The sequence below is a fragment of the Mytilus trossulus genome, chromosome 3 (assembly GCF_036588685.1).
Source record: "Mytilus trossulus isolate FHL-02 chromosome 3, PNRI_Mtr1.1.1.hap1, whole genome shotgun sequence".
In the NCBI taxonomy this organism is placed as follows: domain Eukaryota; kingdom Metazoa; phylum Mollusca; class Bivalvia; order Mytilida; family Mytilidae; genus Mytilus; species Mytilus trossulus.
The window spans coordinates 6,950,911-6,978,429 of record NC_086375.1 but is presented as its reverse complement, the minus strand read 5'-3'; the positions used below and the strand labels follow the sequence as shown (position 1 = coordinate 6,978,429).

Here is a 27,519-nt window from a genome sequence, read left to right as displayed (position 1 = left end):
CAAATATATCAAAACTCCATACTATAATTCAATTAAACATGAACAAAAGATGCATAAAATCAAATATACCAATTTGGCTTTTTTACCTTCTGGAACAAAGAGTTTGATTTCTTTTGTTCGATTTCAACTCGGTAAAATCTGCTTGATTTTTAAAAGTAAGAACATAAGTTGGTTCTACAAATAGCCAAAATAAATTTATTTTTAAGTTCCCTCGGTCTCTGATTAAATAGAGGGGGGGGGGGGGGGCATTAAACATATGAGGTTACCTTTAACCAAGTTGCTTACATTGTGTATGTGCGGTAATGACATGAAAATAATAAATCCTTTTATTTGTAAATTCACAAAGTTCGCAAAGTTTTGTAATCTAAGAAGTATTTAGTTGTGATAGATTTAAGATATATTATCGGTGCTTTTTCTAGAATTACTAGTGTGTGCAAGGAAATCAACTCACATTCGGATGCAACATCGTTTGTAACGTTCATTTTGATTGGATAACGGCACTAATTTTCATGACACCAAGTCACAGTTAATACTACGACCATCAAATCACTTTTAAATGCCGTCGGAGCTTAAAATACAATAAAGCTACACGTAGATCTCCTGAATAGCTGTTTTTATTATCATCAATGAGCTGTTCTTAGAATACAATTATAATCTAAGAAAGTAAAAAATGAAATAACAAAAAAACTGAACTACGAGGAAAATTAAAAAATAAAAGTCCCTAACCGAATGGCAAAATCAAAAGCTCAAACAAATAAATAACAACTGTCATATTTCTGACTTTGTTTAGGCATTTTCTGATGTGGAAAATTGTGGATTAAACCTGGTTTTCCAGCTGGCTAGTACTCTCAATTGTATGACAGTCGCATACAATTCTAATATATTGACAACGAAGTGTGAACATAACAAACAGACATAATAGGTAAAATTTCAACAATAGGAATACAGAAGTGTGTTATGATCTTTATCACTATACAAAAAGATAATCATGCAACAAAGAACCACAAAAAGACATTAAGCAAAAGCACATCATAGCGAAAATGAAAGACAAGAATACAAAAACCACAGCACAATAAAACAATGACAGAATGAATAAGTACAGAGCCACGTCATATGTTTCATAGAAACACAAAAATATCAGTCACAAGAAATTAAGCATCTGTTGATACAGTTCCTGGATACGGTGGAGGATCTGAATTCGGAATTCCTGACGTAGAAGGCATGTTTGTTCCGGTTGGCGGTGCTCCAGTTATAATTGCTCCATTTGCTGGAGAAACGTTTGTTCCAGGTGCTGATGGTTCAGCAGTAACATTTTCGGGAATGGCGGGCATGTTTTGTTGTCTGTGTAAAGATCCTCCAGGATTTTTGTTCGTATTTGTTCTATTTGCTGAACTGGGATACGGAGGTGGTGCTGGTGGCATGTGTGGTCTGATTGGTGGTGGGTATGCCATACTTGTATTTGGTGGCTGTGTGGAATACACGTTCGGTGGATACTGGCTATAATACATGTTGTTATACTGTGGTGGCGCTAAAAAACAAATGAGTTTTACTGGTTTTGATATTAGCTGTGATACGATACAAAACAAATATAAATAAATTCGTCATAGATACCAGGATCAAAAGGGTTTTAGTAAGAAAATTCACAATTATACCATTCCTATTTTTCAGCATAAGACGACTGGTAATACTCGCCTTGTCTGATTAAAACCGCCGACTGAGTAGTTTCTGAAAATACCAAAAAAACTGTCACAAAACTCTTATTTGTTACACTCGCTTTGGAACATTGATGACCGGAACGGCGGTAAAACCAAATATAACCATGTCTAAGTAGTGTCCAATGTGACAACTACACCATGTCAAAGACCTCTATATCAAGCGATTTTAAAAAATTGACGTTGATGATACCCGGAAACTCATTTTACAAATCTTGATTAAGTGCTTGGTTGTGTATATTGTTTGAGCTTCAATTCTGTACCATGACTTCTCTAAGATATACATATTGTACTTACGGTGGTTGTAAGCTGGTATAGTGGTTACAGTGTGGATAGTACTTGTTGTTGTATTGGTGAGATTACTCTACCACGACTTCTCTATGATATACTTACGGTGGTTGTAAGATGGTATAGTGGTGACAGTGTGGACGGTATTTGTTGTTTGATATGGCTGAACTACTGTACCACGTATTCTCTATGGTATACTTACGGTGGTTATAAGCTGGTATAGTGGTGACAGTGTGGACGGTATTTGTTGTTTGATATGGCTGAACTACGGTACCATGATTTCTCTATGATATACTTACGGTGGTTGTAAGCTGGTATAGAAGTTACAGTGAGGACAGTACTTGTTGGTGTATTGGTGGGATTACTGTACCTTGACTTCTCTGAGATATACTTACGGTGGTTGTAAGCTGGTATAGTGGTTACAGTGTGGACGGTAATTGTTGGTGTATTGGTGGGATTACTGTACCATGACTTCTCTGAGATATACTTACGGTGGTGGTAAGCTGGTATAGTGGTTACAGTGTGGATAGTACTTGTTGGTGTATTGGTGGGATTACTGTACCTTGACTTCTCTGAGATATACTTACGGTGGTGGTAAGCTGGTATAGTGGTTACAGTGAGGACAGTACTTGTTGGTGTATTGGTGGGATTACTGTACCTTGACTTCTCTGAGATATACTTACGGTGGTTGTAAGCTGGTATAGTGGTTACAGTGTGGACGGTAATTGTTGGTGTATTGGTGGGATTACTGTACCATGACTTCTCTGAGATATACTTACGGTGGTTGTAAGCTGGTATAGTGGTTACAGTGTGGACGGTAATTGTTGGTGTATTGGTGGGATTACTGTACCTTGACTTCTCTGAGATATACTTACGGTGGTTGTAAGCTGGTATAGTGGTTACAGTGAGGACAGTACTTGTTGGTGTATTGGTGGGATTACTGTACCTTGACTTCTCTGAGATATACTTACGGTGGTTGTAAGCTGGTATAGTGGTTACAGTGAGGACAGTACTTGTTGGTGTATTGGTGGGATTACTGTACCTTGACTTCTCTGAGATATACTTACGGTGGTTGTAAGCTGGTATAGTGGTTACAGTGAGGACAGTACTTGTTGGTGTATATACTTACGGTGGTTATAAGCTGGTATAGTGGTGACAGTGTGGACGGTATTTGTTGTTTGATATGGCTGAACTACGGTACCATGATTTCTCTATGATATACTTACGGTGGTTGTAAGCTGGTATAGAAGTTACAGTGAGGACAGTACTTGTTGGTGTATTGGTGGGATTACTGTACCTTGACTTCTCTATGATATACTTACGGTGGTTGTAAGCTGGTATAGAAGTTACAGTGAGGACAGTAATTGTTGGTGTATTGGTGGGATTACTGTACCTTGACTTCTCTGAGATATACTTACGGTGGTTGTAAGCTGGTATAGTGGTTACAGTGAGGACAGTACTTGTTGGTGTATTGGTGGGATTACTGTACCATGACTTCTCTGAGATATACTTACGGTGGTTGTAAGCTGGTATAGTGGTTACAGTGTGGACAGTACTTGTTGGTGTATTGGTGGGATTACTGTACCATGACTTCTCTGAGATATACTTACGGTGGTTGTAAGCTGGTATAGTGGTTACAGTGTGGACAGTACTTGTTGGTGTATTGGTGGGATTACGGTACCATGACTTCTCTGAGATATACTTACGGTGGTTGTAAGCTGGTATAGTGGTTACAGTGTGGACGGTAATTGTTGGTGTATTGGTGGGATTACTGTACCTTGACTTCTCTGAGATATACTTACGGTGGTTGTAAGCTGGTATAGTGGTTACAGTGTGGACGGTAATTGTTGGTGTATTGGTGGGATTACTGTACCTTGACTTCTCTGAGATATACTTACGGTGGTTGTAAGCTGGTATAGTGGTTACAGTGTGGACAGTACTTGTTGGTGTATTGGTGGGATTACTGTACCTTGACTTCTCTGAGATATACTTACGGTGGTTGTAAGCTGGTATAGTGGTTACAGTGTGGACGGTAATTGTTGGTGTATTGGTGGGATTACTGTACCTTGACTTCTCTGAGATATACTTACGGTGGTTGTAAGCTGGTATAGTGGTTACAGTGAGGACAGTACTTGTTGGTGTATTGGTGGGATTACTGTACCTTGACTTCTCTGAGATATACTTACGGTGGTTGTAAGCTGGTATAGTGGTTACAGTGTGGACGGTAATTGTTGGTGTATTGGTGGGATTACTGTACCTTGACTTCTCTGAGATATACTTACGGTGGTTGTAAGCTGGTATAGTGGTTACAGTGAGGACAGTACTTGTTGGTGTATTGGTGGGATTACTGTACCTTGACTTCTCTGAGATATACTTACGGTGGTTGTAAGCTGGTATAGTGGTTACAGTGAGGACAGTACTTGTTGGTGTATTGGTGGGATTACTGTACCTTGACTTCTCTGAGATATACTTACGGTGGTTGTAAGCTGGTATAGAAGTTACAGTGTGGACAGTACTTGTTGGTGTATATACTATTGGTGGGATTACTGTACCTTGACTTCTCTGAGATATACTTACGGTGGTTGTAAGCTGGTATAGTGGTTACAGTGAGGACAGTACTTGTTGGTGTATATACTATTGGTGGGATTACTGTACCTTGACTTCTCTGAGATATACTTACGGTGGTTGTAAGCTGGTATAGTGGTTACAGTGTGGACGGTAATTGTTGGTGTATTGGTGGGATTACTGTACCTTGACTTCTCTGAGATATACTTACGGTGGTTGTAAGCTGGTATAGTGGTTACAGTGTGGACGGTAATTGTTGGTGTATTGGTGGGATTACTGTACCTTGACTTCTCTGAGATATACTTACGGTGGTTGTAAGCTGGTATAGTGGTTACAGTGAGGACAGTACTTGTTGGTGTATTGGTGGGATTACTGTACCTTGACTTCTCTGAGATATACTTACGGTGGTTGTAAGCTGGTATAGTGGTTACAGTGAGGACAGTACTTGTTGGTGTATTGGTGGGATTACTGTACCTTGACTTCTCTGAGATATACTTACGGTGGTTGTAAGCTGGTATAGAAGTTACAGTGTGGACAGTACTTGTTGGTGTATATACTATTGGTGGGATTACTGTACCTTGACTTCTCTGAGATATACTTACGGTGGTTGTAAGCTGGTATAGTGGTTACAGTGAGGACAGTACTTGTTGGTGTATATACTATTGGTGGGATTACTGTACCTTGACTTCTCTGAGATATACTTACGGTGGTTGTAAGCTGGTATAGTGGTTACAGTGAGGACAGTACTTGTTGGTGTATTGGTGGGATTACTGTACCTTGACTTCTCTGAGATATACTTACGGTGGTTGTAAGCTGGTATAGTAGTTACAGTGAGGACAGTACTTGTTGGTGTATTGGTGGGATTACTGTACCTTGACTTCTCTGAGATATACTTACGGTGGTTGTAAGCTGGTATAGTGGTTACAGTGAGGACAGTACTTGTTGGTGTATATACTATTGGTGGGATTACTGTACCTTGACTTCTCTGAGATATACTTACGGTGGTTGTAAGCTGGTATAGTGGTTACAGTGAGGACAGTACTTGTTGGTGTATTGGTGGGATTACTGTACCTTGACTTCTCTGAGATATACTTACGGTGGTTGTAAGCTGGTATAGTGGTTACAGTGAGGACAGTACTTGTTGGTGTATTGGTGGGATTACTGTACCTTGACTTCTCTGAGATATACTTACGGTGGTTGTAAGCTGGTATAGTGGTTACAGTGAGGACAGTACTTGTTGGTGTATTGGTGGGATTACTGTACCTTGACTTCTCTGAGATATACTTACGGTGGTTGTAAGCTGGTATAGTGGTTACAGTGTGGACGGTAATTGTTGGTGTATTGGTGGGATTACTGTACCTTGACTTCTCTGAGATATACTTACGGTGGTGGTAAGCTGGTATAGTGGTTATAGTGTGGACAGTACTTGTTGGTGTATTGGTGGGATTACTGTACCTTGACTTCTCTGAGATATACTTACGGTGGTTGTAAGCTGGTATAGTGGTTATAGTGTGGACAGTACTTGTTGGTGTATTGGTGGGATTACTGTACCATGACTTCTCTGAGATATACTTACGGTGGTGGTAAGCTGGTATAGTGGTTACAGTGTGGACAGTACTTGTTGGTGTATTGGTGGAATTACGGTACCATGACTTCTCTGAGATATACTTACGGTGGTTGTAAGCTGGTATAGTAGTTACAGTGTGGACAGTACTTGTTGGTGTATTGGTGGGATTACTGTACCTTGACTTCTCTGAGATATACTTACGGTGGTTGTAAGCTGGTATAGTGGTTACAGTGTGGACGGTACTTGTTGGTGTATTGGTGGGATTACTGTACCTTGACTTCTCTGAGATATACTTACGGTGGTTGTAAGCTGGTATAGTAGTTACAGTGTGGACAGTACTTGTTGGTGTATTGGTGGGATTACTGTACCTTGACTTCTCTGAGATATACTTACGGTGGTGGTAAGCTGGTATCGTGGTTACAGTGTGGACAGTACTTGTTGGTGTATTGGTGGGATTACGGTACCATGACTTCTCTGAGATATACTTACGGTGGTTGTAAGCTGGTATAGTGGTTACAGTGTGGACAGTACTTGTTGGTGTATTGGTGGGATTACTGTACCTTGACTTCTCTGAGATATACTTACGGTGGTTGTAAGCTGGTATAGTGGTTACAGTGTGGACAGTACTTGTTGGTGTATTGGTGGGATTACTGTACCTTGACTTCTCTGAGATATACTTACGGTGGTTGTAAGCTGGTATAGTGGTTACAGTGTGGACAGTACGTGTTGGTGTATTGGTGGGATTACTGTACCTTGACTTCTCTGAGATATACTTACGGTGGTTGTAAGCTGGTATAGTGGTTACAGTGAGGACAGTACTTGTTGGTGTATTGGTGGGATTACTGTACCTTGACTTCTCTGAGATATACTTACGGTGGTTGTAAGCTGGTATAGTGGTTACAGTGAGGACAGTACTTGTTGGTGTATTGGTGGGATTACTGTACCTTGACTTCTCTGAGATATACTTACGGTGGTTGTAAGCTGGTATAGTGGTTACAGTGAGGACAGTACTTGTTGGTGTATTGGTGGGATTACTGTACCTTGACTTCTCTGAGATATACTTACGGTGGTTGTAAGCTGGTATAGTAGTTACAGTGTGGACAGTACTTGTTGGTGTATTGGTGGGATTACTGTACCTTGACTTCTCTGAGATATACTTACGGTGGTTGTAAGCTGGTATAGTGGTTACAGTGTGGACAGTACTTGTTGGTGTATTGGTGGGATTACTGTACCTTGACTTCTCTGAGATATACTTACGGTGGTTGTAAGCTGGTATAGTAGTTACAGTGAGGACAGTACTTGTTGGTGTATTGGTGGGATTACTGTACCTTGACTTCTCTGAGATATACTTACGGTGGTTGTAAGCTGGTATAGTAGTTACAGTGTGGACAGTACTTGTTGGTGTATTGGTGGGATTACGGTACCATGATTTCTCTATGATATACTTACGGTGGTGGTAAGCTGGTATAGTGGTTACAGTGTGGACGGTAATTGTTGGTGTATTGGTGGGATTACTGTACCTTGACTTCTCTGAGATATACTTACGGTGGTTGTAAGCTGGTATAGTAGTTACAGTGTGGACAGTACTTGTTGGTGTATTGGTGGGATTACTGTACCTTGACTTCTCTGAGATATACTTACGGTGGTTGTAAGCTGGTATAGTGGTTACAGTGAGGACAGTACTTGTTGGTGTATTGGTGGGATTACTGTACCATGACTTCTCTGAGATATACTTACGGTGGTTGTAAGCTGGTATAGTAGTTACAGTGTGGACAGTACTTGTTGGTGTATTGGTGGGATTACTGTACCATGACTTCTCTGAGATATACTTACGGTGGTTGTAAGCTGGTATAGTGGTTACAGTGTGGACAGTACTTGTTGGTGTATTGGTGGGATTACTGTACCTTGACTTCTCTGAGATATACTTACGGTGGTTGTAAGCTGGTATAGAAGTTACAGTGTGGACAGTACTTGTTGGTGTATTGGTGGGATTACTGTACCTTGACTTCTCTGAGATATACTTACGGTGGTTGTAAGCTGGTATAGTGGTTACAGTGAGGACAGTACTTGTTGGTGTATTGGTGGGATTACTGTACCTTGACTTCTCTGAGATATACTTACGGTGGTTGTAAGCTGGTATAGTGGTTACAGTGTGGACAGTACTTGTTGGTGTATATACTATTGGTGGGATTACTGTACCTTGACTTCTCTGAGATATACTTACGGTAGTTGTAAGCTGGTATAGTAGTTACAGTGTGGACAGTACTTGTTGGTGTATTGGTGGGATTACGGTACCTTGACTTCTCTGAGATATACTTACGGTGGTTGTAAGCTGGTATAGTGGTTATAGTGTGGACAGTACTTGTTGGTGTATTGGTGGGATTACTGTACCTTGACTTCTCTGAGATATACTTACGGTGGTTGTAAGCTGGTATAGTGGTTACAGTGTGGACAGTACTTTTTGGTGTATTGGTGGGATTACTGTACCTTGACTTCTCTGAGATATACTTACGGTGGTTGTAAGCTGGTATAGTAGTTACAGTGTGGACAGTACTTGTTGGTGTATTGGTGGGATTACTGTACCTTGACTTCTCTGAGATATACTTACGGTGGTTGTAAGCTGGTATAGTAGTTACAGTGAGGACAGTACTTGTTGGTGTATTGGTGGGATTACTGTACCTTGACTTCTCTGAGATATACTTACGGTGGTTATAAGCTGGTATAGTAGTTACAGTGTGGACAGTACTTGTTGGTGTATTGGTGGGATTACGGTACCATGACTTCTCTGAGATATACTTACGGTGGTTGTAAGCTGGTATCGTGGTTACAGTGTGGACAGTACTTGTTGGTGTATTGGTGGGATTACTGTACCTTGACTTCTCTGAGATATACTTACGGTGGTTGTAAGCTGGTATAGTGGTTACAGTGTGGACGGTACTTGTTGGTGTATTGGTGGGATTACTGTACCTTGACTTCTCTGAGATATACTTACGGTGGTTGTAAGCTGGTATAGTAGTTACAGTGAGGACAGTACTTGTTGGTGTATTGGTGGGATTACTGTACCTTGACTTCTCTGAGATATACTTACGGTGGTTATAAGCTGGTATAGTAGTTACAGTGTGGACAGTACTTGTTGGTGTATTGGTGGGATTACGGTACCATGACTTCTCTGAGATATACTTACGGTGGTTGTAAGCTGGTATAGTGGTTATAGTGTGGACAGTACTTGTTGGTGTATTGGTGGGATTACTGTACCATGACTTCTCTGAGATATACTTACGGTGGTTGTAAGCTGGTATCGTGGTTACAGTGTGGACAGTACTTGTTGGTGTATTGGTGGGATTACTGTACCTTGACTTCTCTGAGATATACTTACGGTGGTTGTAAGCTGGTATAGTGGTTACAGTGTGGACAGTACTTGTTGGTGTATATACTATTGGTGGGATTACTGTACCTTGACTTCTCTGAGATATACTTACGGTGGTTGTAAGCTGGTATAGTGGTTACAGTGTGGACAGTACTTGTTGGTGTATTGGTGGGATTACGGTACCATGACTTCTCTGAGATATACTTACGGTGGTTGTAAGCTGGTATAGAAGTTACAGTGAGGACAGTACTTGTTGGTGTATTGGTGGGATTACTGTACCTTGACTTCTCTGAGATATACTTACGGTGGTTGTAAGCTGGTATAGTGGTTACAGTGAGGACAGTACTTGTTGGTGTATTGGTGGGATTACTGTACCTTGACTTCCCTGAGATATACTTACGGTGGTTGTAAGCTGGTATAGTAGTTACAGTGTGGACAGTACTTGTTGGTGTATTGGTGGGATTACTGTACCTTGACTTCTCTGAGATATACTTACGGTGGTTGTAAGCTGGTATAGTGGTTACAGTGTGGACAGTACTTGTTGGTGTATTGATGGGATTACTGTACCTTGACTTCTCTGAGATATACTTACGGTGGTTGTAAGCTGGTATAGTGGTTACAGTGAGGACAGTACTTGTTGGTGTATTGGTGGGATTACTGTACCTTGACTTCTCTGAGATATACTTACGGTGGTTGTAAGCTGGTATAGTGGTTACGGTGTGGACAGTACTTGTTGGTGTATTGGTGGGATTACTGTACCTTGACTTCTCTGAGATATACTTACGGTGGTTGTAAGCTGGTATCGTGGTTACAGTGTGGACAGTACTTGTTGGTGTATTGGTGGGATTACTGTACCTTGACTTCTCTGAGATATACTTACGGTGGTTGTAAGCTGGTATAGTGGTTACAGTGTGGACAGTACTTGTTGGTGTATATACTATTGGTGGGATTACTGTACCTTGACTTCTCTGAGATATACTTACGGTGGTTGTAAGCTGGTATAGTGGTTACAGTGTGGACAGTACTTGTTGGTGTATTGGTGGGATTACTGTACCTTGACTTCTCTGAGATATACTTACGGTGGTTGTAAGCTGGTATAGTGGTTACAGTGTGGACAGTACTTGTTGGTGTATATACTATTGGTGGGATTACTGTACCTTGACTTCTCTGAGATATACTTACGGTGGTTGTAAGCTGGTATAGTGGTTACAGTGTGGACAGTACTTGTTGGTGTATATACTATTGGTGGGATTACTGTACCTTGACTTCTCTGAGATATACTTACGGTGGTTGTAAGCTGGTATAGTGGTTACAGTGTGGACAGTACTTGTTGGTGTATTGGTGGGATTACTGTACCTTGACTTCTCTGAGATATACTTACGGTGGTTGTAAGCTGGTATAGAAGTTACAGTGTGGACAGTACTTGTTGGTGTATTGGTGGGATTACTGTACCTTGACTTCTCTGAGATATACTTACGGTGGTTGTAAGCTGGTATAGAAGTTACAGTGAGGACAGTACTTGTTGGTGTATTGGTGGGATTACTGTACCTTGACTTCTCTGAGATATACTTACGGTGGTTGTAAGCTGGTATAGTGGTTACAGTGAGGACAGTACTTGTTGGTGTATTGGTGGGATTACTGTACCTTGACTTCTCTGAGATATACTTACGGTGGTTGTAAGCTGGTATAGTGGTTACAGTGTGGACAGTACTTGTTGGTGTATGGGTGGGATTACTGTACCATGACTTCTCTGAGATATACTTACGGTGGTTGTAAGCTGGTATAGTAGTTACAGTGTGGACAGTACTTGTTGGTGTATTGGTGGGATTACTGTACCTTGACTTCTCTGAGATATACTTACGGTGGTTGTAAGCTGGTATAGTGGTTACAGTGTGGACAGTACTTGTTGGTGTATATACTATTGGTGGGATTACTGTACCTTGACTTCTCTGAGATATACTTACGGTGGTTGTAAGCTGGTATAGTGGTTACAGTGAGGACAGTACTTGTTGGTGTATTGGTGGGATTACTGTACCTTGACTTCTCTGAGATATACTTACGGTGGTTATAAGCTGGTATAGTGGTTACAGTGTGGACAGTACTTGTTGGTGTATTGGTGGGATTACTGTATAATGACTTCTCTGAGATATACTTACGGTGGTTGTAAGCTGGTATAGTAGTTACAGTGTGGACAGTACTTGTTGGTGTATTGGTGGGATTACGGTACCATGACTTCTCTGAGATATACTTACGGTGGTGGTAAGCTGGTATAGTGGTGACAGTGTGGACGGTACTTGTTGGTGTATTGGTGGGATTACGGTACCATGACTTCTCTGAGATATACTTACGGTGGTGGTAAGCTGGTATAGTGGTTACAGTGTGGACAGTACTTGTTGGTGTATTGGTGGGATTACGGTACCATGACTTCTCTGAGATATAATTACGGTGGTTGTAAGCTGGTATAGAAGTTACAGTGTGGACAGTACTTGTTGGTGTATTGGTGGGATTACTGTACCTTGACTTCTCTGAGATATACTTACGGTGGTTGTAAGCTGGTATAGAAGTTACAGTGAGGACAGTACTTGTTGGTGTATATACTATTGGTGGGATTACTGTACCTTGACTTCTCTGAGATATACTTACGGTGGTTGTAAGCTGGTATAGTGGTTACAGTGTGGACAGTACTTGTTGGTGTATTGGTGGGATTACTGTACCATGACTTCTCTGAGATATACTTACGGTGGTTGTAAGCTGGTATAGTGGTTACAGTGTGGACAGTACTTGTTGGTGTATATACTATTGGTGGGATTACTGTACCTTGACTTCTCTGAGATATACTTACGGTGGTTGTAAGCTGGTATAGTGGTTACAGTGTGGACGGTATTTGTTGTTTGATATGGCTGAACTACGGTACCATGATTTCTCTGAGATATACTTACGGTGGTTGTAAGCTGGTATAGTGGTTACAGTGTGGACGGTAATTGTTGGTGTATTGGTGGGATTACTGTACCTTGACTTCTCTGAGATATACTTACGGTGGTTGTAAGCTGGTATAGTGGTTACAGTGTGGACAGTACTTGTTGGTGTATTGGTGGGATTACTGTACCTTGACTTCTCTGAGATATACTTACGGTGGTTGTAAGCTGGTATAGTGGTTACAGTGTGGACGGTAATTATTGGTGTATTGGTGGGATTACTGTACCTTGACTTCTCTGAGATATACTTACGGTGGTGGTAAGCTGGTATAGTGGTTACAGTGTGGACGGTACTTGTTGGTGTATTGGTGGGATTACTGTACCTTGACTTCTCTGAGATATACTTACGGTGGTGGTAAGCTGGTATAGTGGTTACAGTGTGGACAGTTCTTGTTGGTGTATTGGTGGGATTACTGTACCATGACTTCTCTATGATATACTTACGGTGGTTGTAAGCTGGTATAGTGGTTACAGTGTGGACAGTACTTGTTGGTGTATTGGTGGGATTACTGTACCTTGACTTCTCTGAGATATACTTACGGTGGTTGTAAGCTGGTATAGTGGTTACAGTGAGGACAGTACTTGTTGGTGTATTGGTGGGATTACTGTACCTTGACTTCTCTGAGATATACTTACGGTGGTTGTAAGCTGGTATAGTGGTTACAGTGAGGACAGTACTTGTTGGTGTATTGGTGGGATTACGGTACCATGACTTCTCTGAGATATACTTACGGTGGTTGTAAGCTGGTATAGTGGTTACAGTGTGGACAGTACTTGTTGGTGTATTGGTGGAATTACTGTACCATGACTTCTCTGAGATATACTTACGCTGGTTGTAAGCTGGTATAGTGGTTACAGTGTGGACAGTACTTGTTGGTGTATTGGTGGAATTACGGTACCATGACTTCTCTGAGATATACTCACGGTGGTTGTAAGATGGTATAGTGGTTACAGTGTGGATAGTATTTGTTGGTGTATTGGTGGGATTATGGTACCATGACTTCTCTGAGATATACTCACGGTGGTTGTAAGCTGGTATAGTGGTTATAGTGTGGACAGTACTTGTTGGTGTATTGGTGGAATTACTGTACCATGACTTCTCTGAGATATACTTACGGTGGTTGTAAGCTGGTATAGTGGTTATAGTGTGGACAGTACTTGTTGGTGTATTGGTGGAATTACTGTACCATGACTTCTTTGATATATACTTACGGTGGTTGTAAGCTGGTATAGTGGTTACAGTGTGGACGGTACTTGTTGGTGTATTGGTGGAATTACTGTACCTTGACTTCTTTGATATATACTTACGGTGGTTGTAAGCTGGTATAGTGGTTACAGTGTGGACGGTACTTGTTGGTGTATTGGTGGAATTACTGTACCTTGACTTCTTTGATATATACTTACGGTGGTTGTAAGCTGGTATAGTGGTTACAGTGTGGACAGTACTTGCTGGTGTATTGGTGGAATTACTGTACCATGAATTCTCTGAGATATACTTACGGTGGTTGTAAGCTGGTATAGTGGTTACAGTGTGGATAGTACTTGTTGGTGTATTGGTGGGATTACTGTACCATGACTTCTCTGAGATATACTTACGGTGGTTGTAAGCTGGTATAGTGGTTACAGTGTGGACAGTACTTGTTGGTGTATTGGTGGAATTACTGTACCATGACTTCTCTGAGATATACTTACGGTGGTTGTAAGCTGGAATAGTGGTTACAGTGTGGACGGTACTTGTTGGTGTATTGGTGGGATTACTGTACCATGACTTCTCTGAGATATACTTACGGTGGTTGTAAGCTGGTATAGTAGTTACAGTGTGGACGGTATTTGTTGGTGTATTGGTGGGATTACTGTACCATGGCTTCTCTGAGATATACTTACGGTGGTGGTAAGCTGGTATAGTGGTTACAGTGTGGACAGTACTTGTTGGTGTATTGGTGGGATTACGGTACCATGAATTCTCTGAGATATACTTACGGTGGTTGTAAGCTGGTATAGAAGTTACAGTGTGGACAGTATTTGTTGGTGTATTGGTGGGATTACGGTACCATGACTTCTCTGAGATATACTTACGGTGGTTGTAAGCTGGTATAGTAGTTACAGTGTGGACAGTACGTGTTGGTGTATTGGTGGGATTACTGTACCATGACTTCTCTGAGATATACTTACGGTGGTTGTAAGCTGGTATAGTGGTTACAGTGTGGACGGTACTTGTTGGTGTATTGGTGGGATTACTGTACCATGACTTCTCTGAGATATACTTACGGTGGTGGTAAGCTGGTATAGTGGTTACAGTGTGGACGGTACTTGTTGGTGTATTGGTGGGATTACTGTACCATGACTTCTCTATGATATACTTACATTGGTGGTAAGCTGGTATAGTAGTTACAGTGTGGACAGTACTTGTTGGTGTATTGGTGGAATTACGTTACCACAACTTCTCTGAGATATACTTACGGTGGTTGTAAGCTGGTATAGTGGTTACAGTGTGGACAGTACTTGTTGGAATATTGTAGGAATTATAGTACCATGACTTCTCTGAGATATACTTACGGTGGTTGTAAGCTGGTATAGTGGTTACAGTGTGGACGGTACTTGTTGGAATATTGTAGGAATTACAGTACCATGACTTCTCTGAGATATACTTACGGTGGTGGTAAGCTGGTATAGTAGTTACAGTGTGGACAGTACTTGTTGGTGTATTGGTGGGATTACTGTACCATGACTTCTCTATGATATACTTACGGTGGTTGTAAGCTGGTATAGTGGTTATAGTGTGGACAGTATTTGTTGGTGTATTGGTGGAATTACGGTACCATGACTTCTCTGAGATATACTTACGGTGGTTGTAAGCTGGTATAGTGGTAACAGTGTGGACAGTACTTGTTGGTGTATTGGTGGGATTACTGTACCACGACTTCTCTGTGATATACTTACGGTGGTTGTAAGCTGGTATAGTAGTTACAGTGTGGACAGTACTTGTTGGTGTATTGGTGGGATTACTGTACCACGACTTCTCTGAGATATACTTACGGTGGTTGTAAGCTGGTATAGTAGTTACAGTGTGGACAGTACTTGTTGGTGTATTGGTGGGATTACTGTACCACGACTTCTCTGTGATATACTTACGGTGGTTGTAAGCTGGTATAGTAGTTACAGTGTGGACAGTACTTGTTGGTGTATTGGTGGGATTACTGTACCACGACTTCTCTGAGATATACTTACGGTGGTTGTAAGCTGGTATAGTAGTTACAGTGTGGACAGTACTTGTTGGTGTATTGGTGGAATTACGTTACCACAACTTCTCTGAGATATACTTACGGTGGTTGTAAGCTGGTATAGTGGTTACAGTGTGGACAGTACTTGTTGGAATATTGTAGGAATTACAGTACCATGACTTCTCTGAGATATACTTACGGTGGTTGTAAGCTGGTATAGTGGTTACAGTGTGGACGGTACTTGTTGGAATATTGTAGGAATTACAGTACCATGACTTCTCTGAGATATACTTACGGTGGTGGTAAGCTGGTATAGTAGTTACAGTGTGGACAGTACTTGTTGGTGTATTGGTGGGATTACTGTACCATGACTTCTCTATGATATACTTACGGTGGTTGTAAGCTGGTATAGTGGTTATAGTGTGGACAGTATTTGTTGGTGTATTGGTGGAATTACGGTACCATGACTTCTCTGAGATATACTTACGGTGGTTGTAAGCTGGTATAGTGGTAACAGTGTGGACAGTACTTGTTGGTGTATTGGTGGGATTACTGTACCACGACTTCTCTGTGATATACTTACGGTGGTTGTAAGCTGGTATAGTAGTTACAGTGTGGACAGTACTTGTTGGTGTATTGGTGGGATTACTGTACCACGACTTCTCTGAGATATACTTACGGTGGTTGTAAGCTGGTATAGTAGTTACAGTGTGGACAGTACTTGTTGGTGTATTGGTGGGATTACTGTACCACGACTTCTCTGAGATATACTTACGGTGGTTGTAAGCTGGTATAGTAGTTACAGTGTGGACAGTACTTGTTGGTGTATTGGTGGGATTACTGTACCATGACTTCTCTGAGATATACTTACGGTGGTGGTAAGCTGGTATAGTAGTTACAGTGTGGACAGTACTTGTTGGTGTATTGGTGGAATTACGGTACCATGACTTCTCTGAGATATACTTACGGTGGTTGTAAGCTGGTATAGTGGTTACAGTGTGGACAGTACTTGTTGGTGTATTGGTGGGATTACTGTACCATGATTTCTCTGAGATATACTTACGGTGGTTGTAAGCTGGTATAGTAGTTACAGTGTGGACAGTACGTGTTGTTGTATTGGTGGGATTACTGTACCACGACTTCTCTAAGATATACTTACGGTGGTGGTAAGCTGGTATAGTGGTGACAGTGTGGACAGTACTTGTTGGTGTATTGGTGGGATTACTGTACCATGACTTCTCTATGATATACTTACGGTGGTTGTAAGCTGGTATAGTGGTTACAGTGTGGACAGTACTTGTTGGTGTATTGGTGGGATTACTGTACCATGACTTCTCTATGATATACTTACGGTGGTTGTAAGCTGGTATAGTGGTTACAGTGTGGACAGTACTTGTTGGTGTATTGGTGGGATTACGGTACCATGACTTCTCTGAGATATACTTACGGTGGTTGTAAGCTGGTATAGTGGTTACAGTGTGGACAGTATTTGTTGGTGTATTGGTGGGATTACTGTACCATGACTTCTCTGAGATATACTTACGGTGGTGGTAAGCTGGTATAGTAGTTACAGTGTGGACAGTACTTGTTGGTGTATTGGTGGGATTACTGTACCATGACTTCTCTGAGATATACTTACGGTGGTGGTAAGCTGGTATAGTGGTTACAGTGTGGACGGTACTTGTTGGTGTATTGGTGGGATTACTGTACCATGACTTCTCTGAGATATACTTACGGTGGTGGTAAGCTGGTATAGTAGTTACAGTGTGGACAGTACTTGTTGGTGTATTGGTGGGATTACTGTACCATGACTTCTCTGAGATATACTTACAGTGGTGGTAAGCTGGTATAGTAGTTACAGTGTGGACGGTACTTGTTGGTGTATTGGTGGGATTACGGTACCATGACTTCTCTGAGATATACTTACAGTGGTGGTAAGCTGGTATAGTAGTTACAGTGTGGACGGTACTTGTTGGTGTGTTGGTGGGATTACTGTACCATGACTTATCTGAGATATACTTACGTTGGTTGTAAGATGGTATAGTGGTGACAGTGTGGACGGTATTTGTTGGTGTATTGGTGGGATGACTGTACCTTGACTTCTCTGAGATATACTTACGGTGGTTGTAAGCTGGTATAGTGGTTACAGTGTGGACGGTACTTGTTGGAATATTGTAGGAATTACGGTACCATGAATTCTCTGAGATATACTTACGGTGGTTGTAAGCTGGTATAGTGGTGACAGTGTGGACGGTACGTGTTGGTGTATTGGTGGGATTACGGTACCTTGACTTCTCTGAGATATACCTACGGTGGTTGTAAGCTGGTATAGTGGTTACAGTGTGGACAGTACTTGTTGGTGTATTGGTGGGATTACTGTACCACGACTTCTCTGAGATATACTTACGGTGGTTGTAAGCTGGTATAGTAGTTACAGTGTGGATAGTACTTGTTGGTGTATGGGTGTGATTACTGTATAATGACTTCTCTATGATATACTTACGGTGGTTGTAAGCTGGTATAGTAGTTACAGTGTGGACAGTTCTTGTTGGTGTATTGGTGGAATTTCGATACCATGACTTCTCTGAGATATACTTACGGTAGTGGTAAGCTGGTATAGTAGTTACAGTGTGGACAGTTCTTGTTGGTGTATTGGTGGAATTTCGATACCATGACTTCTCTGAGATATACTTACGGTAGTGGTAAGCTGGTATAGTGGTTACAGTGTGGACGGTACTTGTTGGAATATTGTAGGAATTACGGTACCATGATTTCTCTGAGATATACTTACGTTGGTTGTAAGCTGGTATAGTGGTTACAGTGTGGACGGTACTTGTTGGAATATTGTAGGAATTACGGTACCATGAATTCTCTGAGATATACTTACGTTGGTTGTAAGCTGGTATAGTGGTTACAGTGTGGACGGTACTTGTTGGAATATTGTAGGAATTACAGTACCATGACTTCTCTGAGATATACTTACGTTGGTTGTAAGCTGGTATAGTAGTTACAGTGTGGACAGTACGTGTTGGTGTATTGGTGGAATTACGGTACCATAACTTCTCTGAGATATACTTACGGTGGTTGTAAGCTGGTATAGTAGTTACAGTGTGGACAGTACGTGTTGGTGTATTGGTGGAATTTCGATACCATGACTTCTCTGAGATATACTTACGGTGGTTGTAAGCTGGTATAGTGGTGACAGTGTGGACGGTATTTGTTGGTGTATTGGTGGAATTACGGTACCATGACTTCTCTGAGATATACTTACGGTGGTTGTAAGCTGGTATAGTAGTTACAGTGTGGATAGTACTTGTTGGTGTATGGGTGTGATTACTGTATAATGACTTCTCTATGATATACTTACGGTGGTTGTAAGCTGGTATAGTAGTTACAGTGTGGACAGTTCTTGTTGGTGTATTGGTGGAATTTCGATACCATGACTTCTCTGAGATATACTTACGGTGGTTGTAAGCTGGTATAGTAGTTACAGTGTGGACAGTTCTTGTTGGTGTATTGGTGGAATTTCGATACCATGACTTATCTGAGATATACTTACGTTGGTTGTAAGATGGTATAGTGGTGACAGTGTGGACGGTATTTGTTGGTGTATTGGTGGGATTACTGTACCTTGACTTCTCTGAGATATACTTACGGTGGTTGTAAGCTGGTATAGTAGTTACAGTGTGGACGGTACTTGTTGGTGTATTGGTGGGATTACTGTACCATGACTTCTCTGAGATATACTTACGGTGGTTGTAAGATGGTATAGTGGTGACAGTGTGGACGGTATTTGTTGGTGTATTGGTGGGATTACGGTACCATGACTTCTCTATGATATACCTACGGTGGTTGTAAGCTGGTATAGTAGTTACAGTGTGGACAGTTCTTGTTGGTGTATTGGTGGAATTTCGATACCATGACTTATCTGAGATATACTTACGTTGGTTGTAAGATGGTATAGTGGTGACAGTGTGGACGGTATTTGTTGGTGTATTGGTGGGATTACTGTACCTTGACTTCTCTGAGATATACTTACGGTGGTTGTAAGCTGGTATAGTAGTTACAGTGTGGACGGTACTTGTTGGTGTATTGGTGGGATTACTGTACCATGACTTCTCTGAGATATACTTACGGTGGTTGTAAGATGGTATAGTGGTGACAGTGTGGACGGTATTTGTTGGTGTATTGGTGGGATTACTGTACCATGACTTCTCTATGATATACTTACGGTGGTGGTAAGCTGGTATAGTGGTTACAGTGAGGACGGTACTTGTTAGTGTATTGGTGGGATTACTGTACCATGACTTCTCTGAGATATACTTACGGTGGTTGTAAGCTGGTATAGTAGTTACAGTGTGGACGGTACTTGTTGGTGTATTGGTGGGATTACTGTACCATGACTTCTCTGAGATATACTTACGGTGGTTGTAAGATGGTATAGCGGTGACAGTGTGGACGGTATTTGTTGGTGTATTGGTGGGATTACGGTACCTTGACTTCTCTGAGATATACTTACGGTGGTTGTAAGCTGGTATAGTAGTTACAGTGTGGACGGTACTTGTTGGTGTATTGTAGGGATTACTGTACCTTGACTTCTCTGAGATATACTTACGGTGGTGGTAAGCTGGTATAGTAGTTACAGTGTGGACGGTATTTGTTGGTGTATTGGTGGGATTACGGTACCATGACTTCTCTGAGATATACTTACGGTGGTTGTAAGCTGGTATAGTGGTTACAGTGTGGACGGTATTTGTTGGTGTATTGGTGGGATTACTGTACCTTGATTTCTCTATGATATAGTTACGGTGGTTGTAAGCTGGTATAGCGGTTACAGTGTGGACAGTATTTGTTGTTGGATATGGCTGAACCACTGTACCACGACTGCCGTGTGATTTACAGCATGATCCACAGATAACAACAACAATCTGATTAAGTGCTTGCAATTGGTTGTGTATTTTGTCTGAGCTTCAATTCTGTACCATGACTTCTCTCAGATATACTTACGGTGGTTGTAAGCTGGTATAGTAGTTTAAGTGTGAACAGTACTTGTTGCTGTATTGGAGGAATTACTGTATAATGACTTCTCTATGATATACTTACGGTGGTTGTAAGATGGTATAGTGGTTACAGTGTGAACAGTACTTGTTGCTGTATTGGAGGAATTACTGTATAATGACTTCTCTATGATATACTTACGGTGGTTGTAAGCTGGTATAATAGTTACAGTGTGGACGGTACTTGTTGGTGTATTGTAGGAATTACTGTATAATGACTTCTCTATGATATACTTACGGTGGTTGTAAGCTGGTATAGTGGTTACAGTGTGGACGGTACTTGTTGATGTATTGTAGGAATTACTGTATAATGACTTCTCTATGATATACTTACGGTGGTTGTAAGCTGGTATAGTGGTTACAGTGTGGACATTACTTGTTGGTGTATTGGTGGGATTACTGTACCTTGACTTATCTGAGATATACTTACGTTGGTGGTAAGCTGGTATAGTGGTGACAGTGTGGACGGTATTTGTTGTTTGATATGGCTGAACTACTGTACCACGACTTCTCTATGGTATACTTACGGTGGTTATAAGCTGGTATAGTGGTGACAGTGTGGACGGTATTTGTTGTTTGATATGGCTGAACTACGGTACCATGATTTCTCTATGATATACTTACGGTGGTGATAAGCTGGTATAGTGGTGACAGTGTGGACGGTATTTGTTGTTTGATATGGCTGAACTACGGTATCATGATTTCTCTATGATATACTTACGGTGGTGATAAGCTGGTATAGTGGTGACAGTGTGGACGGTATTTGTTGTTGGATATGGCTGAACTACGGTATCATGATTTCTCTATGATATACTTACGGTGGTTGTAAGCTGGTATAGTGGTTACAGTGTGGACAGTATTTGTTGTTGGATATGGCTGAACCACTGTACCACGACTTCCATGTGATTTACAGCATGATGCACAGATAACTACAACAATTGCAATTATAATAACTAGTCCAATAATTCCACCAATGACGGCACCCGCAATGGTTCCAACTGACCTGTTATAATAAAACATTTAATTAATCTAAGAATTGTATCAATGACCCTTGCAAATCTTCTTTTTTCTTTCTTATCAAGATTATAAGTCATACGCTAATAGCGATGGCTTAAACTGACATGTTATAAAAAAATATGATATGATTCGTAACTGTTCTACCAATGACAACTTTCGACTTACTTGTTTTAATTCAGAAGTATATCTTGTTTCAGATTGCATAAATGATTGCCCCTACAACGTTTCTTGTTGACCTGTGAGTGATCCCGCAATTGTTCCCGATTTCCCGTAAAAATAGTAATATAGTTGTAATGCATGATAAAATTGATATTCGGGTTTTTTTTAAAATAAAAATACTGTCAAATATGGTTCTGAGATTCTTTGACGACCATCAAATGGATCTGGAGATAAAACTTTTTCCTATTTTTTTTTAAGACATATGGGTTCGACATCGCGACCCCTACTCTTACATGTACTTGAATCTTGAATGTTTATCACAATGTCATATTTCATATCAAGCTCTTACAACTACAAGGTACAACAATAATAGTATCTTTAGTACTTACAACTACAAGGTACATTAATAATATCATAATTATGAAGTCCTTACAAATTCGAGGTACAGTAATAATATCATAATTATGTAGTACTTACAAAGTCGAGGTACAGTAATAATATCATAATTATGTACTGCTTACAAATTCGAGGTACAGTAATAATATCATAATTATGTACTACTTACAAATTCGAGATAGATAGATAGATAAATAGTTTATTAACGTCTCACCATTAATATACACAATACAATATTTACATATATCATAAAAACATAATTATATATTAATGCCATTTTTAAAAGAATTATGAGAGACAAAAAGTAAAATTTCATCAAACAATAAAAGGACTTTAAAAAACTATGTACATGTATTATTAAAATTTCTAAAACAAATTTAAATAATTTTACAGTCTACAAAAAAGGTTATCGATATAAAAAAACGTCTCCTTCTGTCTAAAATAGATTTGCAGGTTTTGGCACATTTGTAAATAACATTAACGTTTTGACATCCCAACACAAAAGACAGTTTATCACGGTTCGTTAACATGTTAAAGTTCTCATCTACACTGTTTATATATTCATAAAGTTCGTTCCTTAAATCGTCATAAAGCGGACATTCAATTAGTACATGTTCCTCAGTTTCAGTTTTACTTTCACACATAAAGCAAGTCCGTTCATGCATTGGTAAATGTTCGAAGCGCCCGGTTTCGATTCGCATGGGTGCAACCCACATCTGAATTGCGAATATGCTCTACGTTGAGCAGGAGATAAAAGTGTTTTTAAATAAAGTTCACAACTTATTTCGGTTTTAAATGTTCTATATGTTCTTAATTTGTTACAACCACCATCCATACGTCTTGCAGAAACTCTATGGAGATCTTCCGTCCACTTAGTTTTAAAATCGGTTAAAAGTTTATCTTCTATTTTGGCTAACACCGTAGTTTTGTGAATGTTCGTGTCATCATACCAGTCACGAGGTACAGTAATAATATCATAATTATGTACTATACTTACAAGTTTGAGGTACAGTAATAATATCATAATTATGTACTATACTTACAAGTTTGAGGTACAGTAATAATATCATAATTATGTACTATACTTACAAGTTTGAGGTACAGTAATAATATCATAATTATGTACTATACTTACAAGTTTGAGGTACAGTAATAATAGTATATGTAGTACTTGCATGTACAAGTACGACGCACAGTGAGGTCATTATATATACATGTAGCTATAATACTTACAAATACGAGTACGAGTTGCAGTAATAATAGGATCCATATCTGTAATAATAGTAGTATCTAGAATAGCAGTACCGCCCTGATATTGGTATGACTGGAAGTAAAGATGCAAATATAATATATATTTAATGGACAGCTCGTAATATTAATATGCATACAGTTCCACATTAATGCCCAGTTTGATTGGAAGTAGAGAAACATTTATGTATATAATATATATCTTGCAATAGTACACACTTATTGACTGCACTTGTTATGACTTGTAAAGCAAGATTTTTGTCAGTGAGATGCTGAATATTGCCCGAGGCAAGGTCGAGGACAATAGTTGGTTTCGAAGGGATAATAAACTTGCCCCAACCCCTTAAAAAGTCGTAATGCCTTCTATGATATCGCGATTATAGCTTGAATTTTTTTACAATTAACAATCTAAAAAATAGTCTGCGAATTCAAATAGTTTGAACAAAAATACTGAAGCATACCAATATATTCAAGTTACGAGCAACTAGTTCGGTGGTTGTCGTTGTTTTAATATGTCTGTCATTTTCCCCGTTTCATTATATATAAGAACGCTAGTTTGCTCATTGAAAGGTTTCATATTTATCTTGTCGGGGCCTTTTATTCATTTGAACAGCAAACAAGGTGTTATTTTAATCTGCTTGAAACTTAGATCAATCGTTACTCGCTGCATTATTCGTCGAACAACATCGCGAAGTCAAACTTCTATCTTTTAATTAGATTTACATCAAGTTTGATATAACGGAAAGGACCATTAGACTTCAAAGGTTGTTCCTAAAAAAATATTATGATCTCCAATTTGATGAAAACAAATGACAGACGACAACAACAAAAATTCTGAATCCCGATCTTCCCCATACTTTATAGGCTTGAAGGCCGTACACTGACCTATAATGGTTTACCTTTTTTTTTTTATTTTTATGTGGATGGAGAGTTGTCTCATTGGCTCTCACACCACATCTTCCTATATCTATAGACTAGTATTAAAATTTCTGACTCAGACGAAAAATACGTATCCTCCACCCTCCCTCCTTTTTGAAGTTAAATGGTTTCTCAATAACCTGTATTTAAGGTCGAATTGGAGAATCTTACCGTTATTTAAAATGAAATAAAATAAAACATAAATATTTGTCATCCTGACGTCCATCTTTAATATTTCAAACATGAATTTTATTCATAACATGTTGTTATGCATGTTGAAAGTTATAGATTTGGTATATTGAATACGATTTTTAACAGATGCACGAATTACAAATCAAGTTAAAAAGATCGATTATGTGAAGGTTATGATTCACCGAATTTCAATACAAATTCGAATCTAAAGAATTTTGTTATAAAGAATGAAATGAAGTACTACAGTCTTATTACGTATGTATGTATTCATAATGTACATTTCCGTATGTCATAAATCCGAAAGAGTAAATAACCCTATTTGTAGAAATCACCTATCTACTTTGAGTAAATATTTCGGTATTACATTAACAGCAGGGGTATTATATGTCGATTTTATTTTAACGTCTTTTATATACTTTATCGGTCTAATTTATTCATCCTCCTGAATATACGTGAACTATTTGCAACTGGATATTAAGCAACCAACAATTAATCAATCGTTTTTTTTATTTGATTGGAAGTCCCATATTTTGTTAATAACTTTCTAAAAATATATTCAAATTACGGAAATTTTAAAAGAAACAATAAAAACTTCGTTGACTCGTTATAATGTACCGAGCTTTCGCCCTTATCTTAGACAAAAAGTAAACCAATTAACCCTCGCAACGACCTTTAATCTTGAACGATAGAATTAAAAAAGAATAAAATGAACTAAACGTATGATGATGTTTACATATCTCAACTTGTTCGATTCTGTCGTGTATTAGACAATGTATTTGATTTAAATAAAAACAAAAAAAAGTCTATGCAAATTAGCAGACTGTTGGTGCTGTAAATGATGTTCATCTATTAAACTATGTATTGACATTTGGGGGCGGATGGTGTGGGGAAGGAGCTGGAATATTTTCTCGTGGGTTTGAACTCAATTAAAAAATGGTAATTTTCAGTCTACTTTCCGATTTTAAAACGACCTTGAGAGGTGAACATTGACCAGACTGTGTTTCATTGTCATTCAAGAATTACCTTATAGTTACAGCCTTCCATTCATGCTAACTCGGAGTATATGGGACTTAAGTGCCTAGCTGGGGAATTATTATTGTCAAGTCAGGTCTGCCTAAATGTTTGTTTTTAAGGGATTTTTGACGAAACGGTGACCTAGATTTTCCAGACTATCGTATAGATTCCTATTTGCCATATTTACCTCGTTGTTTCCCTGTACCACATATGCATCCATTTATGATAATAGTATATACATACAGTAACTACCAGTTACGAAGTGGCCATCAAAAGATGCTCACCCCTACTTGATTTTAGCTACTTTTACGTTTTTCCGATTTTGAACCATCAAACGGCGTTCAAGGTGCCGTTATTTCATGAACAAACATCTGAGAAGAGTCTATGAACATGACAGTTCAGTTGGGGCAATTCAAAAAAGGTATGGAGGGTCATACGGGTAATCAAAGAATGGTTGTCGCCATCACGCCTACAGGTTGGATTGGAGGCTAAGGGTTTATATGTTTTGGAGTTTAGTATAGCGTCCATTATCACTGAACAAGTACACAATTGTAAGGTAGGGGCCAGATGAAGAAGGCCTTCGGGTTCGGGTTTTCTTGCTGTGTTGAAGAACCATTTGTAGCATTCGGTGGCCATTTTTTTCTTTGGTCGGGCTGCTGTCTGTTTGACGTTTCTATACAAAATTTCAATCATGGTATCTTTGATGAGTTTATTTGACACATTCCCAACTTAAAAAACAATTAATAACTTGTTCGTGAGCTGCTACACCGACGTCTATGGTGGTGAGCCCGAAATATAAGTTACGCATTCTGTATGTGCTTATCACAATTCAGGAGCCTGTTTGGTGTTGTGTGTTGCTGCATATCGGTTTTTTTTTGCGATTGTTCATATGTACATAATGATTTGTCTGTCGTTAGTTCTTTTTGTTTGAATTTGTTTATCTTAGTCATGTAGGAGCTTTTAATAGTGTTCTATTTTATATACAATATAAAAAAAAAAGAAGATGTGGTATGATTGCCAATGAGACAACTATCCATAAAGGACCAAAATGACACAAACATAAACAACTATAGGTCACCGTACGGCCTTCAACAATGAGCAAAGCCCATACAGCATAGTGAGCTATAAAAGGCCCCGAGGAGACAATGTTTTTAACAATTCAAATGAGAAAACTAACGGCCTTATTTATGTAAAAAAATATAAATAAACGAAAAACAAATATGGAACACATAAACAAACGACAACCACTGAATTACAGGCTCCTGACTTGGGACAGGCACATTGTTGAAGGCTGCTGCTTTTTAACATGAGTTTTATTATTGAAGGCTGTATGGTGACCTATAGCTGTTGACTTCTATGTCATTTGGACTCTTTTTTTCTCATTTCTCACCACATCTTTTTATATTTATTTTACACTATCTAATCTTATGTCAAGCATTATTTACAAACTAGTCAAACTTAAAGTATGAAACTTTTAAGTGTTGTTGGGATCTCAACATTAGATAAACTTTTAACACCCTCGTTGTATCCTCGTGTGACAAGTTGGCAATCTTTCGGTGAATATACTATCATTATATTTTTCGTTGTTCGACGATCTGCTTGTGATGGTAGATTTAAGATTATTTTTTTTATATTCGTTTACAACATTTATAGAACTATGAAGATGATGGTTTTTAACGCCCTTGACAACCAGTGAGGGTCTTGCACGGACGGCCCATCCGAGTTAGAGCTTGAACTTTAGCACTGTCAATTATTGAATATATAAAAAAGAAGATGTGGTATGATTGCCAATGAGACAACTATCCACAAAAGACCAAAATGGC

General features: G+C 39.5%; 1 protein-coding gene across 1 annotated transcript; it reads right to left on the bottom strand.

Annotated features, from left to right (window-relative positions):
- Positions 1-475: 475 nt before the first annotated feature.
- On the bottom strand, positions 476-24,750 carry LOC134709193 (cysteine and tyrosine-rich protein 1-like). The gene is made up of 4 exons (XM_063569370.1): positions 24,662-24,750; positions 23,558-23,648; positions 21,571-21,755; positions 476-1,528 (listed from the first exon to the last, which is right to left on the bottom strand). Exons 1-4 carry the CDS (start codon positions 24,732-24,734, stop codon positions 1,152-1,154), a joined length of 726 nt encoding a protein of 241 aa, XP_063425440.1. The 5' UTR covers positions 24,735-24,750; the 3' UTR covers positions 476-1,151.
- Between the last annotated feature and the right edge of the window lie 2,769 nt (positions 24,751-27,519).